General features: G+C 43.3%; 1 protein-coding gene across 2 annotated transcripts in view; it reads right to left on the bottom strand.

The window, feature by feature from the left end:
• The window catches only part of LOC146573610 (copine-9-like), a 204,125-nt gene that overhangs the window by 38,932 nt on the left and 150,364 nt on the right, over nucleotides 1-14,829 (bottom strand). For both annotated transcript variants that reach the window (XM_085272862.1, XM_085272863.1), the window contains 5 exons: nucleotides 9,070-9,145; nucleotides 8,694-8,747; nucleotides 8,455-8,516; nucleotides 6,746-6,792; nucleotides 4,378-4,559 (listed from right to left, as the gene is read on the bottom strand). In XM_085272862.1, the coding sequence (XP_085128988.1) occupies nucleotides 4,378-4,559; nucleotides 6,746-6,792; nucleotides 8,455-8,516; nucleotides 8,694-8,747; nucleotides 9,070-9,145 (421 nt within the window). The remainder of the gene's footprint in view (nucleotides 1-4,377; nucleotides 4,560-6,745; nucleotides 6,793-8,454; nucleotides 8,517-8,693; nucleotides 8,748-9,069; nucleotides 9,146-14,829) is intronic.

Below are 14,829 nucleotides of genomic sequence, written 5' to 3'. Positions count from 1 at the left end.
TCTAGTATCAGCTGATGTTTGCTGGAGCCACAGCCATAAAAGCTGCTGGTCATGATATCGTTTGGTTATCTGGTGAGAGGGAAACATGAAGATGAAACCAGGAGATGTCCTTACTGAATCATCAGAGCTGAACAGGTGATGGAGAAACAGGTTTACCTTTTAGGTGACATGAATGAGTTGAAGGGAAGTTATGAACTGTTTCTGAGAGACAAATAACACCAGGATCCTTTTTTACGTAGCTGACAGCTGGTAACTGTGCAGGGGCGGGTCTAGCAAAGTTTTGCCAGGGGCCAGGTAGAGCATTAACAGGGAAAGGGGGGCACAAAGAAATACTTTCTTATTCTCATTTAAAATGTCTGGCTGTTATTAAATAATTATCTGAAGGTTACAACCAACTTTTTATCTGATGTAAAATGTATAGAAATCATACATATATACCAACAAGACTGTACATCACTGTCACCACAGCATTTCTTTTCATTCAAAGGCTTTATGGCTTTAATACCTGGGGGGCCAGTCTCTAGTCAAAATGCCCGGGCTGTTTTGTTGTCCCAGTCCAGCCCTGGGCACGACACGCAGTGAGTTAATCTGAGGAGGTGCGTTAAAAAATAAATGGGCCAGCGGTGCACATCGCAAATCAGCTCGCATAGTTGTGCCAATTCTTAATGACGGTGTCTTAGCTAACAGCCCCAACTACCAGATTAAACATGTAATAGGCTAAAAATAACTTTGCCTACTGGTGAGAGGGACGTTGCTAGCTGGCAGTTTTTTCAAGCGATGTTGAAATTTCCACATTCCAACACTTCAAAAGCTTCAGGAGCTGTCCGCTCAGCGCAGCATCAGCACCGTGGAAATACACGGATACATCCGTAGACTCGAGACAGAATTCACAATGTGTTTTCAGGACTTTCAGGTGTTTGGACCAATGTTTTATTTTCTGATCAAACCAGAAAGCCTTAATGAGCAGCAGGATTTGTTAAGTGGTTGGACACAGAGGACATCGACATGCAGCTGATTGAACTGAAAAGCTCGACTCTGTGGGGTCAAAGTTTGCAGAACTACGAACACAGCTGGAATCCACAGCTGTGCGTGTTCATGGAGCTGCATGTTCACCTGCTGGACATCACTACCTGACAAGTTTAACTGTCTTCAGAACATTGCAGAGGCCTTATTGACAGTGTTTGGCTCGAATATCTGTGTGAGCAGATTTTCTCTCACATGAGTCCTCAGGTAGCCTCTGAATGCTGGACACTCGAAGACCTGAGTCTCTGAGTGGGAGACCAGAGATCACATTAACATGTGTATCTCTGTATTAACAAACATGCCATATTGGCCCAGTTTATTTTTCTTATCATTGTTGTGAGGAGACCATAAATGGCATTTGTATTTTCTGTTGTACAGTTCATTTGCTGTTATTGATAAAAAGTGTCTTTTTTTTTGTTTCAAAATAGCTGAAAACTATTCACTGATAGCTGCCAACATCTGGGAATAAATATAATTCTATAAAGTTGTTCTATATAGTGTGTAACTGTTAATATAGAGCGTTATTAAATTTATTGCTAATGCAATCATATGGCACACTGACTTCTGAGGAAATTTTAGATAAACATGCTGCAGGTATTACAGGTACTGCGCTGCAGTGGTTTGTATCTTATCTGTCTAACAGACTCCAATTTGTTCATGTAATGGAGAGTCTTCTTCACACATTAAGGTTAATTATGGAGTTCCACAGGGTTCAGTGCTAGGACCAATTCTGTTTACATTTGCGCAATATCTCTAAAATGAGAAATATCCTTTCTCAGAGTGATGCTGAAAAACTAGTTCATACATTTATTACTTCAAGGCTGGACCAGTGTAATTTGTTATTATCAGGATGTCCTAAAAACTCCCCGAAAAGCCTTCAGTTAATCCAAAATGCTGCAGCAAGAGTCCTGACAGGGACTAGAAAGAGAGAACAGATTTCTCCCATACTGGCGTATCTTAATTTCTCCTACAATGGGTGACCATAAGGTCTGGGCTCACAGTTAGTAATAGAAGGAGTAACTCAGTCATTTGGGAAGGGCTCAGACTAGAGCTGGTACTCTAATGCATCAAAACAGCCAGTTTACATCATCCCAAGCAATCTCCACAGTGATTCTACTGTACAGCAATGCACATGTAGAAATGGAAGCAAGACTACAATGCTGAATGTGTGAGTCAGAGCTGACACATGTCAACCAAAAATAAAAAAGTTAATCTGACTTCACACCTGTTTTTAAGCTTTATGAATATGGTGAACTTGGAAAAAGCAGATGTTTAACTGAAGTTTCTGTTGTTCCATGAAAACAGAAAAAACTATTCACATAATATTGCAAGTCGACATCTAACTGTAGTGAAGCAGTCTAAGGGATTACTTTGTGTTCCAACAGTTTAGAGTGCAGAGCGCTGCAAAATGAGAACAGACGTGTCAGACTGAGTAAACTGTTTTAACATTTAGACCAAACTAAATACTTGGAGTTTATGTGGTCTAACCAGCAGATGGGTTAACATAACATATCAATATTTCATGTGTCCAAGTTAGAAAGGCCAACAGACCTTAATTTATTATTTAGTTGCTGTATAAAAAAAGCCTTTCCTTTATGTCATGCAACCTCTGGATCCACTCATAAGCTGCGTAAAATATAGTATATGTTAATAAATATCCATTTTCTGATCCAAAAATTATATTGTTGTCATTGACATCACTAGAAATATCAGATTACAAACTGACTAAAGTCTCACCATTCCACTGCAGGTCTGTTGGTGCCACAGGATATGTGAATGTTTGAAGGAAAAACAGGCTTTTGTTTTTCATTCATGAAATGCATTAAGGTGCCCACACTTCTTTAATGAAATGATTTTGTAGTAAAATATGACCATCAAGATGTAAACAAAGTTTGAAATCTGAGATAAGTAATGTGGCTATATAAACACTGTCAGCCTGCTGCTTTCAGAGGTTTCACAGTTGTGTTATTTTCATCATCCAGTCAGCAATGTACAATTATTTCCACAGGTTATTGGAGCATGGTCCATGTTGTTTGTTTTATCATTTTTGTGCATCACAATGTAAAAAAGAAGATGCCCAGAAAACACAAAACATTTAGTGAACTTGATTTGATACATTTGTGTTTTTCCCCAGCTTTCAACTGTTGGTACTCGCTTTACTCAGATTTACTCATTTAGACAAGCGTTTTGGTAACTTGAATTTTCTTGTTTGTCTAATTACAATATCCCTGCGAGGTTGACAATAAAAAATAGCTCCAATGCATTTCGATCTTGATAAAACACAGACTGCACCATCCTGGCTTTAGAGTCCTTTCACAGGGAGACAAGTGAATAAACCATTACATTATGAAAGCACTCATCACTTTGACTAGAGAAGTCAGCGTTAATCGTGTTGCTATATGTTTATTTAAGGAATGCTGAGTGAAAACATTTTCATTAATCAAGTGATGCCCATTTGTTTTTCAAAGCTAGAGTATATACGCATCCATACACTGGAGTTTCACAGTAACTATAGTGAACAAGACGAGTTAAAACTTATATATCCACCTTAGATTTACAAGCAGTCAATTTGATTGGGTGGTTTACAGACATGTGCAAGTGTATGTACAAAGTGCATGCCTGTACATTCACAAGGATGTACTCGTGCATTATGTTGTTATATACATGGTTTCCTCGAGGGAAACTAAATGCTTCTTCTGTAATAGTCTTCTTTGTAACTCAAACTGCAGTCACTAGTGCGCCCTTCCTCCATTCCTTCTTTTTAAGAATGTACCAGATTGTTGACTAATAGAAAACTTTGGACCTCATATTGAGAGGTTGATTGAAAAGCTACTAAATCCAAGTCCAGCACTTGGAACCAGATCTTTTATCTACTAAATTTTTTGTGGAATAAAGAGAGAACAGGCTTTTTTTAAAGCTATTTATGAGTTGCTCAGTTATGTTTGAGTATTTGAAAATGGGCAGTGAATCTGAACCAGATGGAATAGCTGTGATTCCTAAATGAATGCCTAATCTGAAAGTTTGGACTTCAATCACATCTTGATTGTTGGATTTATTTTTATTATTGTCTGTGGTGGGGTACAGTGGCAGGACTAAAAGAAATGTTAAAAAATTGAGAAAAAAAAGTACAAATAATCCAAAAATGTATGGACCTAACTGTGATTTCTGCTACATCAGCTCACCATTAATGACACCATTCATTTGACTGACCAAGAGTAAATTGATTAACTACTGCACAGAGGCGGTCGCTTTTCACAATTGCACCACCATTAACAAAAATAGCCCATGAAGTCAATATTTTCAAGTACGAACAGTTAAAAAAGTCTCTCCCTCAGTTTCAATCATGACTCTCACCAGTGGAAAGGCGTGGGAGATCTTGCCGTCTGGGGGAAGTTTAGCTCCAAAGCCATACGCAGGGAAGAGTTTGTCACTGTCATAGTCCTGGATAATTTCTCCCACAGCCTTCAGGGCCATGGCATATGCATTCATTTGGTATGGACTCATATAGTGCAACGATGTCGGCTGGGACGGGTTACCTAGAAAGAGAGAAATCCCCACCAGCATGCAGCAAAATTAGCGTGAGAATGTTCTTATCAGAGAATGAAGAAAAGCAATTACACATTTATTAGACTTGCAAAAAACACACATGCAGACATGATGAAGGAAACCACTATGTTGTGTAACTACTGGAATTAGTTGGTTTTTGTTTTTGTTTTTTGCTTTCCAAAAAAAAGACCAACTAAATTTTGAGAAACGTGGTTTTGTAGAATTGATATTATGGAGCCGTGGAAAGAAAATACATTTCAAAGAGCATCCTTATTCGTATCTGTGTAGTTTCTTTGCTGTCTGACATGTCAGTTCTTTAAGTCTGAATGCGGTCTTTTCAATTTGTGGGCTCACAACCTAGCATGAAAGGTTTTAAGCAGTGTTGTCCTGTTTTAGCCGCTAAACCCTCTTTGATAAACACATCTACATTTAAGAGCAAAATGTTTACTTGCTCCCTAATATATCCCAATCACTAACAGGTGCCATGACTAAAAGATAATCGGTATTATTCACCTTACCTGTCAGTAGTCACAACGTTATAAAATACCCCACCTTTTGCAGCTATAACAACTTTTTGTTAACAACGTTTTTCTTCCGCACCAACCCTGCTCATTAATGACTTTATGGACCTTGCTTTGTGCACTGATGCACAGCCACGTTGGAAGAGGAAGGGGCCATCCCCTGAAGCATTAAGCTTCTGTCTAAGCCTGTGAGATCTATTCCTGAAAAACAACCCCACACCATAATTATGTGGGGTGATTATATAATAGAATTATGTAAAGGGGAATATGTAATTATTGATTACACTTGGTACAATGCAGAGCAAGAGCAAGTATCGTTCTCCAGGCACCTGTCAAACCCAGCCAAGTGCATCAGACTGCCAGATACTGCCAGTGATCTGTAACTGCAGGAAACATATGCTGTGGCAGCATCCTACACTCCATGCTTTGCAATGTGCTGAGCAGAGATAGGCAGTAATGTGTTAACGCGTTACTGTAATCTGATTACTTGATTACAAGTAACGAGAACAAGTATTACTATTGCAAAAAAGTAATTAGATTACTGTTACTTTCCCATAAGCACGCTGCCTTACTGCGTTACTAAACCATGATTTTGTTGGTGAGAGTGTCTCATGACAATGACGTACGAGCGTGCGACGTCCGTGGCAGCAACAGACGTGTGTAGATCAACGATGGATGTTATGGAGAGCGGGAGAGAGTACGAACGTGCAGCGTTTAAAGCTTGGAAATACTGACATTACTTAGAGTTTGATTCTGTAATAAGTGACAAAAACATCAGCGTCTGCTGTTCACTCTGCGTGGGAAGAAAACTTCTTTCTACAGCAGAAAATTAAACTTGAAATCTGAGCGAGCACCGAGCACGCTGCCATGGGCAAAAAAATAAAATTCCTACAAACACAGAGGTAACTCCTGGCCCAAAACTGACAAATTGTGCTGTCAATCAGCACTATCAATCATGTCTTGTAAACACTAATTACAATACAACAATAATCTGGCTGCCTCAGTTTAGTAAATCCCATTAGCCTGATGGACTGATGAAGTATTTGAACAACCAGATTAGGTGTAATATTGCTAATCTCTCATTATTTCGTTAACAGAGCTTCTTTCTTTGAGAATTTTTCAACTTAAAGACTTTGCAATTAGGAGTTTGTTTTTTCCTGTCTGGCTGATAGGTGACTGTCATTGTGTTTCTTTGCAGGCACCTCTGTAGAATAACAGGGACTTGGTGTTCAGGCTTTTTAAAAATGCTCTTAAGTGGCTAATCAAAAAGCAACTCTCAATGTGAAGGTCATTTTTAATGGACAATCAGCTTGTGCACTATATTCTTCAGCTGGTCCATTGTGATATTTTTAGGACATATTCCAGTTTACACAGAAGTACATATTGTGCATATGTTTGATGGTTGATGATAGCATGATAGACATTTGGGAACATAATAGCACGAATAGTGTCTCCATATAGACCACCACCAAGACAGACAAATAATTGTGTGGCAGTTATTTGTCAATGCCACTGAAATTGATTTTTTCAAAAGAAGGCAAAAAGAGTCTAACTAAAGTAAAAAAGCGACAACAAATTATTTTGTGGGCAAAAAAATCTCACTGAACAGATGTGTGGACATTTCCTGCATGCATTAAGATGAAACACTGTCTTACCATTGGATGCTGTGAAGTCTATGGCTACAGTGAAGTTGAGTTGTGTCCTGGTGGGAGATTGAGCACATTGATATCAGTCACAGTGGTCAGGACTTCGTTTTGAGATTGGAAGAACATCTACAGCTCTTCATGCCAGATCGAGAAACGTACTGGTCACCGGTTAGAAATTGTAAGACATCTAAAGTATTTGAAATCTACAAATTATTAACGTATGTAGTATTGTTTTTGCCCAGTGAATTCTTCAGCTTTCTGTAGCTTACATTTCACAACAAAAACAATTTTTAAAAAATGAGCTGTCCAGAATGATGAGAAAACAAATTCAGCAATATAAAACTCTAAAACAAAAGCAGTGAGGCAGCAGCAAATGCCTCACTGATGGTTTAAGAAACATCAGTGTTCAAATAAAGTGCACTACCTTGGAATGTTTTTTCTTCCAGCCTATTTGCTTGACTGCTGTAACACATTTATTGTATTAATATCACACAGTATTTATGAGTGAAACGCTAGTTACTTCAGCTAATTAGGTTACGTAGTTAACAAATCAAACGTTCAGAGTGTGACCCTGATGCAGCTGATGCAACTCAAAGCATGCTCATATTGGTCAAAGTTAGAGCTGATGCAATATGACATCATCTGCTACACTTGTCTGATCTGCATGATGCAATCTGTGGTTGTCAGTAAACCAACTAGAAGTACAGGGGTGAAGCACTTTCTTTGAATTACTGTGTATTTTCTTAAGCTTTTGCTTTAGATTTAGTTACGACTGCTGTGTTTAAGTTGTGCTGAGAGCATAGCATAGCTGACTTTCTTGTGTCATGCCCTCTGCTTTATTGCCATTTCAGTTTAATGAGTTATATTGGATTTTTCTGGCATGTTGGGGGTTAGTTATTTACATGTTATGGTTTTATAACCACAGCATTATTACTGATGTTCTTTTGTTCCAAAACATTTTCTACCCCTAGTTTTATAAAGTAAAAGTATGAGAAATACACTACATTGCTGAAAGTATTCACTCATCTGGCTTCACACACATATGAGTATAACTTGAGTAAAAGTCTCCTGGGAAGGCTTTCCATGAGGTTTATGGGAATTTTTGGCCATTTCTCCAGAAGCATATTTGTGAGGTCCGACAAGACGGCCTGAATCCACTTTGCTCTGATTCATCCCAAAGGCGCAGAGCTCTTCCAGGCCCAGTTCTTCATCCATGTCTTTATGGATCTTGCTTTGTATACAGTCATGTTGGAACAAGACGAATGTTCATATTACGCCATGACTGCCCAGCTTGTCGTGATACTCAATGTGTCTTTTTTGTTTAGAATAACTGATGTAAGTAAAAAGTATAACATCAGTCAAGGCCATCTTCAGTGACAACTCAAGTTCTCATCAATCAGAATCAGACATTTCCTAGTGAAATCTGTTATCTTGGTTATCATTTATCTGAACAACATTGTGTGCAGTGGCAAACTAAATGTCAGGTTCGACAAATAGAGCAGTGGGGATAAAAGACAGAAGCTGTGAAGAGTCACTAAACTGTGACTCAAGAATCAAATGAGGGCTGATTTTTTTCACTGGAAAACCAGAATGTAAGAAAAGTGTAAACATTTTAGTCAAAGTTTATAACACATTGCACCCTTTGTACTACCTTCCAGTAATATCATTTGTGTATGTTCGACTCTACCCTAATGAAACATGACTGACTGAGTTCTTACCCTCCTCTGATGAAGTCGACAAATGTATACTCTGACTCCACTTTGAAAGACAGCAGGGTCACCTTGAAGATTGGGAGAAAGTGAAAGGGAAATGAGAAAAAATATCAAGAGAACCAAGGGAGGTTACAGACAGGCTAACAGCAAACATTATACATTTACTGGACTGATAAATCACTCCTGCTATGAGTCATCCCCATGAAACGTGACAGCTGTTGACATGACACACTGACGAGTCTTACCGTCCCTGAGTTGATGTATTTCTTCTTTTTGCCTTTCTTTTTAGGATTCAACACCTTGACCATAAGAGAGGAAACATGAAACAAGCTTTTCAACAAACAAGTCAGAACACATTATATAGTCTTTCCTCATATTTCTAAGCTAATATGAACAGGTGGCGATTTAATACTGTCCTCAAATAAAGGCTGGAATTCATAACACAAGGAATATTACTTCATGAATAATATATAACACTGAAGGAACTAGCTGTGTTGTTAATACCATCGACACAATCAACAAAAAATAGTTTTTGGAGAAAATGAACTTCTGGAGCTTTGGAGAAGTGAAATGTACTTCTTGTTGCACTCTGTCTTTTTTTTTCTTTTCATTTTTTTTTACCTCATAGACATTGAACTGGCTTTGGCCTCGGGATAGTTCTCTGTAGCTTGTGGTGAATTCTCCAATAAAGTCATGACTGGAAGGGAGAATGAGATAAAGATAACGAATAAAAAGAAAACAGTTATTGTTGTATCTGTAATATGACTTTCTATTCTTTTTGACAAAAAATTATAGTCCTTTTGTTCAACAACATGGTGTCCGAATGATTTTCTCTCTTTTTAAGCTATGAAATACAAATATAAATAGAAAGAGTCCACTTAAAGGGAACCCCGACTATTATGACAAGTTACTCTAAATATGTTACAAATTATCTCCACCACATAAAAACATACTTAAGAATAACTACAATTTTTTTGTTGTTATTCATTAAATCTTTGTTGTTTAAAATTATTTTGGAGCCGTGGGAGCGGCCATGTTTTTTCGCACGCAATGCATTCTGGGACAATGACGTGTATTGGTTGTTAGCAGTATAAGTGCTTTCGTTCAGCTAACCTGTTTTGTTTTTCATAGTGTAGCAATGGTGTCAATTAAGTTGTCTATTAGTGACCTGGTTACGACTTGGTAGACCAGCACTATCCGGTCTTTGAGTCTGATGTTATTAGCATTCTTAGCAAACTCCGCTGCAAAAGTCAAATGATCACTGCAGCATTACTGAGAGTTGAAAAACTGTCTAAATTTGTTCATCTGTAATAAAATGATCAGTGTGGCAGCTCTGCCAGGTGTATCAATTAAGTTTAACATCCAGGCATCCATGAAAACGGAATTTATGACATTTAACTGAGTTAGAAGTTAGCAGGAAGTTAGCTCGCTAGCTTCCATCTAAATACATCTAAATATAATATTGTAGAGGTAAACACAGACGACATGAGAGCTCTTGATTAACACAGCAGGTGCGCAGCTCTGGGGAGAAAGCGGTTGTAGACCCCCCAAGAACTCCTGCAGCGCTTTAACCGACGTGGGACGTGGAAAAGCCGAAACATGCCTGAGTGAGTGTCTCACTATGGGAAGGCCTCCTGCGTGACCTCATCAGAAGCTCAGATACCATTACGCCAGCCCTTACAAGCTGGCTAAGTGACACCCGTATCAGAAGGGGCTAGTGCCTCCCTATATAATAGGCTGACATAGCGTCAGATGTCATTCAAAACAAGCCCACCTCTTCCTCTTCCTCGCTTCCATAGCAAGGAGAGCGGTCTGGTGAGACACTCACTCATGCTACTCAGAGAACTGGGGTTATATACATAACCTTAAGTTCTCTTTCATAGCATTCGTTTCGTGTCTCACTATGGGAGGAATACTGACTGCTGGATTGCCAGACATGCCTGTTAAGAAGACAACTGTTCCCAACAGCACTTCACAGGGGAGAAGCTCCCACCTGGGAAGAACCTGCACTGAGGACTGAATGCGCTAGGTTAGGTGCTGTTACATCTAACCTGTAAAACCTAGCAAATGTGTGAGGAGGCTGAAGACCCCTGCTAGTATAGACCTGGGCAATCGCTCCTACTATCCAATGGAAGAGGCGCTGTTTAGACACAGGCTTTCCCTTATGTGGATTAGCCCAGGACACGAATAGCTTTTCACTTTGTCCGACACTCTGGGTTCTGTCGATATAAATGCGCAGTGCACGGACTGGACACAAGGTATGCAGCCGCTGTTGCTCCTCTGAGGAGAAAGGCGGTGGGTGAAAGGCCAGAACATCTGTAGGGGAACATGTGCCGACAACCTTTGGGATAAAGGCGAGGTTTAGCCGCATACTGACCCTCGTATTATCCGAGGACAACTGAATGCATGACTGATGCACTGAGAGAGCGTGGATCTCTCCTACATGCTTAGCTGAAGCTAAAGCAATTAATAGAGCTGTCATCAAGGACAGAAATTTTAACTCAACCTGTTCCAGGGGTTCAAATGGGCAACAGGAGAGCGCAGCCAATACTGTGGGAAGGTCCCACGATGGAGCCAGTGGCCTAGATGTAGGCAATTTACGCCGTGCACCCTTCATGAAACGGCATATTAAGGGATGCTGGCCAACAGTCTTCCCCTCAAAACCAATATGGCAGGCTGAAATTGCTGCCAAATACACCTTGATGGTGGAGAAGGCTTTACCCTTATCAATCAGGGCCTGAAGAAATGACAGAATCACAGCCACAGAGCATTGAAAAGGGATGGCCTGTGATTCTAAGCACCAGCTTTCAAACACACGCCACTTGTGCTCATATAGTGTCCTAGTAGACGATGCTCTAGAGCAGGGGTGTCAAACTCAAATACACAGTGGGCCAAAATTCTAAACTGGAACAAAGTCGTAGGCTAACATTAATATTTATTGAAAAAAAAAAATCTTCCTCTAGATACAAGAATGAATCTTTTCTTATGGACTCAAACACGTTTTGCTGAAAAACTGAATATGGAACAAGCAAAGCTTAATACTAAACAATATATTGTGGCGGACCACCAGGTGGCTCCACTCACACACAAGTTGAAAGGAAGTGTGGGGGTGGAGATTTTGGCGCTGACTATATGTGAAGTTCTGTCAGTTAATAAAGTTGTTGGAGTGAGACACTGAGACCTCTCCTGTCGTTGTTACATACCTCCACATTGGTGACCCCTGTAGTGAACATGCTAAGGCTCGACGACGAAGCCAGCTCTGGCCTGGAAGCATCGGCGGCCGCCGGACCTTCACCTCCGCCGATGGCTGCGTTTGCTGTGGCGCTTAAATTGCCGGATTTTTGGCTTCACGATCCTCCTTCATGGTTCATGCACGTAGAAGCTCAGTTTGCTCTTCGTGGAGTTTCAGCCGACGACACTAAATACCACCATGTGGTGGCCTCACTTGACCCGCTGTCAACCCGCCGTGTGATGACTCTCCTCCGGGATCCCCCAGCCCAGGGCAAGTACGCCGCCCTCAAGGGGCTGCTGCTGCGGCGTTACTCCCTCTCTGATGCTGAGCGGGCCGAGAAACTCCTTTCCATCGCGGGCCTGGGCGACGGCACCGCCCTCGAGCTCATGGAGAGCATGCTGTCCTTGCTGGGCGCGGAGGACGGAGGATTTCTCTTCACCCACCTCTTTCTTCGACAGCTGCCGGCTCCAGTGCGCGCTGGCCTTGCCAACTCCCCGCTATTGGCCACGAAGGATTACCGCTCCCTTGCGGAAGAGGCGGATCGCATCCTCCTGGCTACCAGGACTTTCGGCGTCCAGACGGTTATTCAGGACCCACCAGCGTTTTCCCCCTCCCCCTCACCGATGCTCCACGGGCCCTCCGACTCGTCCACTGTGGCCGGAATCGCTGCACGGCGGCACCGTGGAAAGGGGCTTTGTTTTTATCACCAGCGTTTTGGAGCGAAGGCACGGCGCTGCCTCCCGCCTTGCAGTTTCCAGACCCAGGGAAACGGGCATGTCAGCGCTCTGTAGCAGCCGCGACCGCTGGCAACAAGGAAAGGCTGCTTTTCTTAGAGGACTCACGCTCGGGGAGGCGTTTCCTGGTGGACTCCGGCTCACAGAAGAGCCTTCTTCCCCCGGCTGGCTCGGACAGGCTAGCTGAGGGTTGCGGGCCATTGCTAACAGCGGCTAATGGCTCTCCCATCAAAACCTTCGGTGAAAGGTTGGTGACTGTTTGCTTTCACGACCGTGACTTTCAGTGGAACTTTGTTGTTGCTGCTAGCTCTGTGCCTATAATAGGCGCTGATTTTCTTTGTGCTCACGGACTACTGGTTGATGTGGCTAACAGACGTTTAATTGATGCTGTGTCCTTTTCCTCATTACCCTGTTTGACTCGGGGTGCTCAGCCCGTGGTGCATGCTAACTCAGTAGATTCGGGTGACGTTTTTCAGTGTTTGCTTTCTGAGTTTCCCTCACTCACTGTCCCCACTTTCTCGAGCACGGTGACGAAGCATGGGGTAGAGCATTACATAACTACAGTAGGGCCCCCGGTGTTCGCGCGCGCGCGCCGCCTCGACCCCGCCAAACTGGCTGTCGCTAGGGAAGAATTTGCCACCATGGAGCGTCTGGGCATCGTGCAGCGTTCGAACAGTGCCTGGGCTTCTCCGTTACACATGGTGCCTAAATCTGATGGTCGGTGGCGACCTTGTGGGGATTTCCGCCGTCTTAATAATGTCACGGAGAACGATCGTTATCCCATTCCCCACATCCAAGATTTTTCCGCCCATCTTGCGGGGACCTCGGTTTTTTCTAAGATCGATTTGGTACGGGGATATCACCAGGTTCCCGTGCGCGCGGAGGATGTCCCCAAAACCGCCGTAATTACACCTTTCGGCCTTTTCGAGTTTCTGCGCATGCCGTTTGGCCTGAAAGGTGCCGCCCAAACCTTCCAGCGGTTGATGGACTCGGTCTTGCGCGGGCTGCCCTTTGTTTTTGTATATCTTGATGATATACTGGTGGCCAGCAGCTCGAAGGAGCAGCACATGTTCCATCTGCGTCAGGTTTTTCAGCGTTTGGCGGAGCATGGACTGATTATTAATCCGTCTAAATGCCAGTTTGGGTTGCCCGTTCTCGATTTCCTTGGGCACCGTGTTTCCGCCGAGGGCGCGGTTCCGTTGCCTGACAAAGTCCGAGCTGTTTCGGAATTTCCGCGTCCCACGACTGTTAAGGCACTGCAGGAATTTTTGGGGATGGTGAATTTTTACAACCGTTTTCTCCCCAGAGCGGCACATCTGCTGAAGCCCCTTTATGGGGCGTTAAAGGGTAAAAAAGCTAATGACCCCGTTGACTGGTTTCCGGACAGCATCCAAGCGTTTTCTGATGCTAAGTCAGCGTTAGCTAATGCTGCCCTTCTGGCCCACCCATCCCCCTCAGCGCCGATTGCGTTGACCACTGATGCGTCGGACATAGCGGTGGGTGCGGTGCTGGAACAGCGAATCTCGGGTGTCTGGCAACCGCTCGCCTTTTTCAGCCGTACACTACGTGACAGCGAACGCAATTACAGCGTTTTTGACAGGGAGCTACTGGCGCTCCACCTGGCGTCTCGTCATTTCCGGTTTTTTCTCGAGGGTCGTCACTTTACCGCATACGTGGACCACAAACCCTTGACGTTTGCCATGTCCAAGGTTTCCGATCCATGGAGTGCACGCCAGCAGCGCCAGTTGGCAGCCATTTCTGAGTTTACCACGGACATTCGGCACGTGGCTGGTAAATCCAATCATGTGGCTGACTGTTTGTCCCGTGCGCTGGTTTCTCCCGTCTTTCTCGGCATAGACTACTCCGCCATGGCTGCCGATCAGAGCGGTGACCCTGACATCCTCGCGCTTAAATCCACCCAGACGGGCCTCATACTGGAGGACAGACCCGTGCAGGACGGTGGTCCCCTCCTCGTCTGTGACGTTTCCACCGGCCGCCCTCGCCCTGTGGTTCCCGCTTCCTGGCGTCGTCAAGTTTTTGACTCGGTACATGCTCTCTCTCATCCAGGGGTCCGGGCCTCTGTTAAACTGGTCAGCTCTAAATTTGTTTGGCCAGGCCTTCGCAAATCTGTTAAGGAATGGGCGTCGGCGTGCATTCCCTGCCAGCGCGCGAAGGTTCATAAACACACCAAGGCGCCCCTGGAGCCGTTCTTCATACCCGGCAAACGTTTCGATCATGTGCATGTCGATCTGGTGGGTCCCTTGCCCCAGTCACAAGGTTTTACGCACCTTTTGACTGTTGTTGACCGGACCACCAGGTGGCCGGAGGCGGTCCCCCTGGCGTCCACTACCGCAGCAGTGGTGGCCAAGGCGTTTTTGTCGACCTGGGTCTCGCGTTTCGGCCCACCCGCGGACA

The sequence above is a fragment of the Mchenga conophoros genome, linkage group LG5, assembly GCF_057382185.1.
Source record: "Mchenga conophoros isolate Kocher_MC1m ecotype Shallow Benthic linkage group LG5, M_conophoros_male_GT1.1, whole genome shotgun sequence".
Taxonomy (NCBI): Eukaryota; Metazoa; Chordata; class Actinopteri; order Cichliformes; family Cichlidae; genus Mchenga; species Mchenga conophoros.
This window is presented reverse-complemented; position numbering and strand designations above follow the sequence as displayed.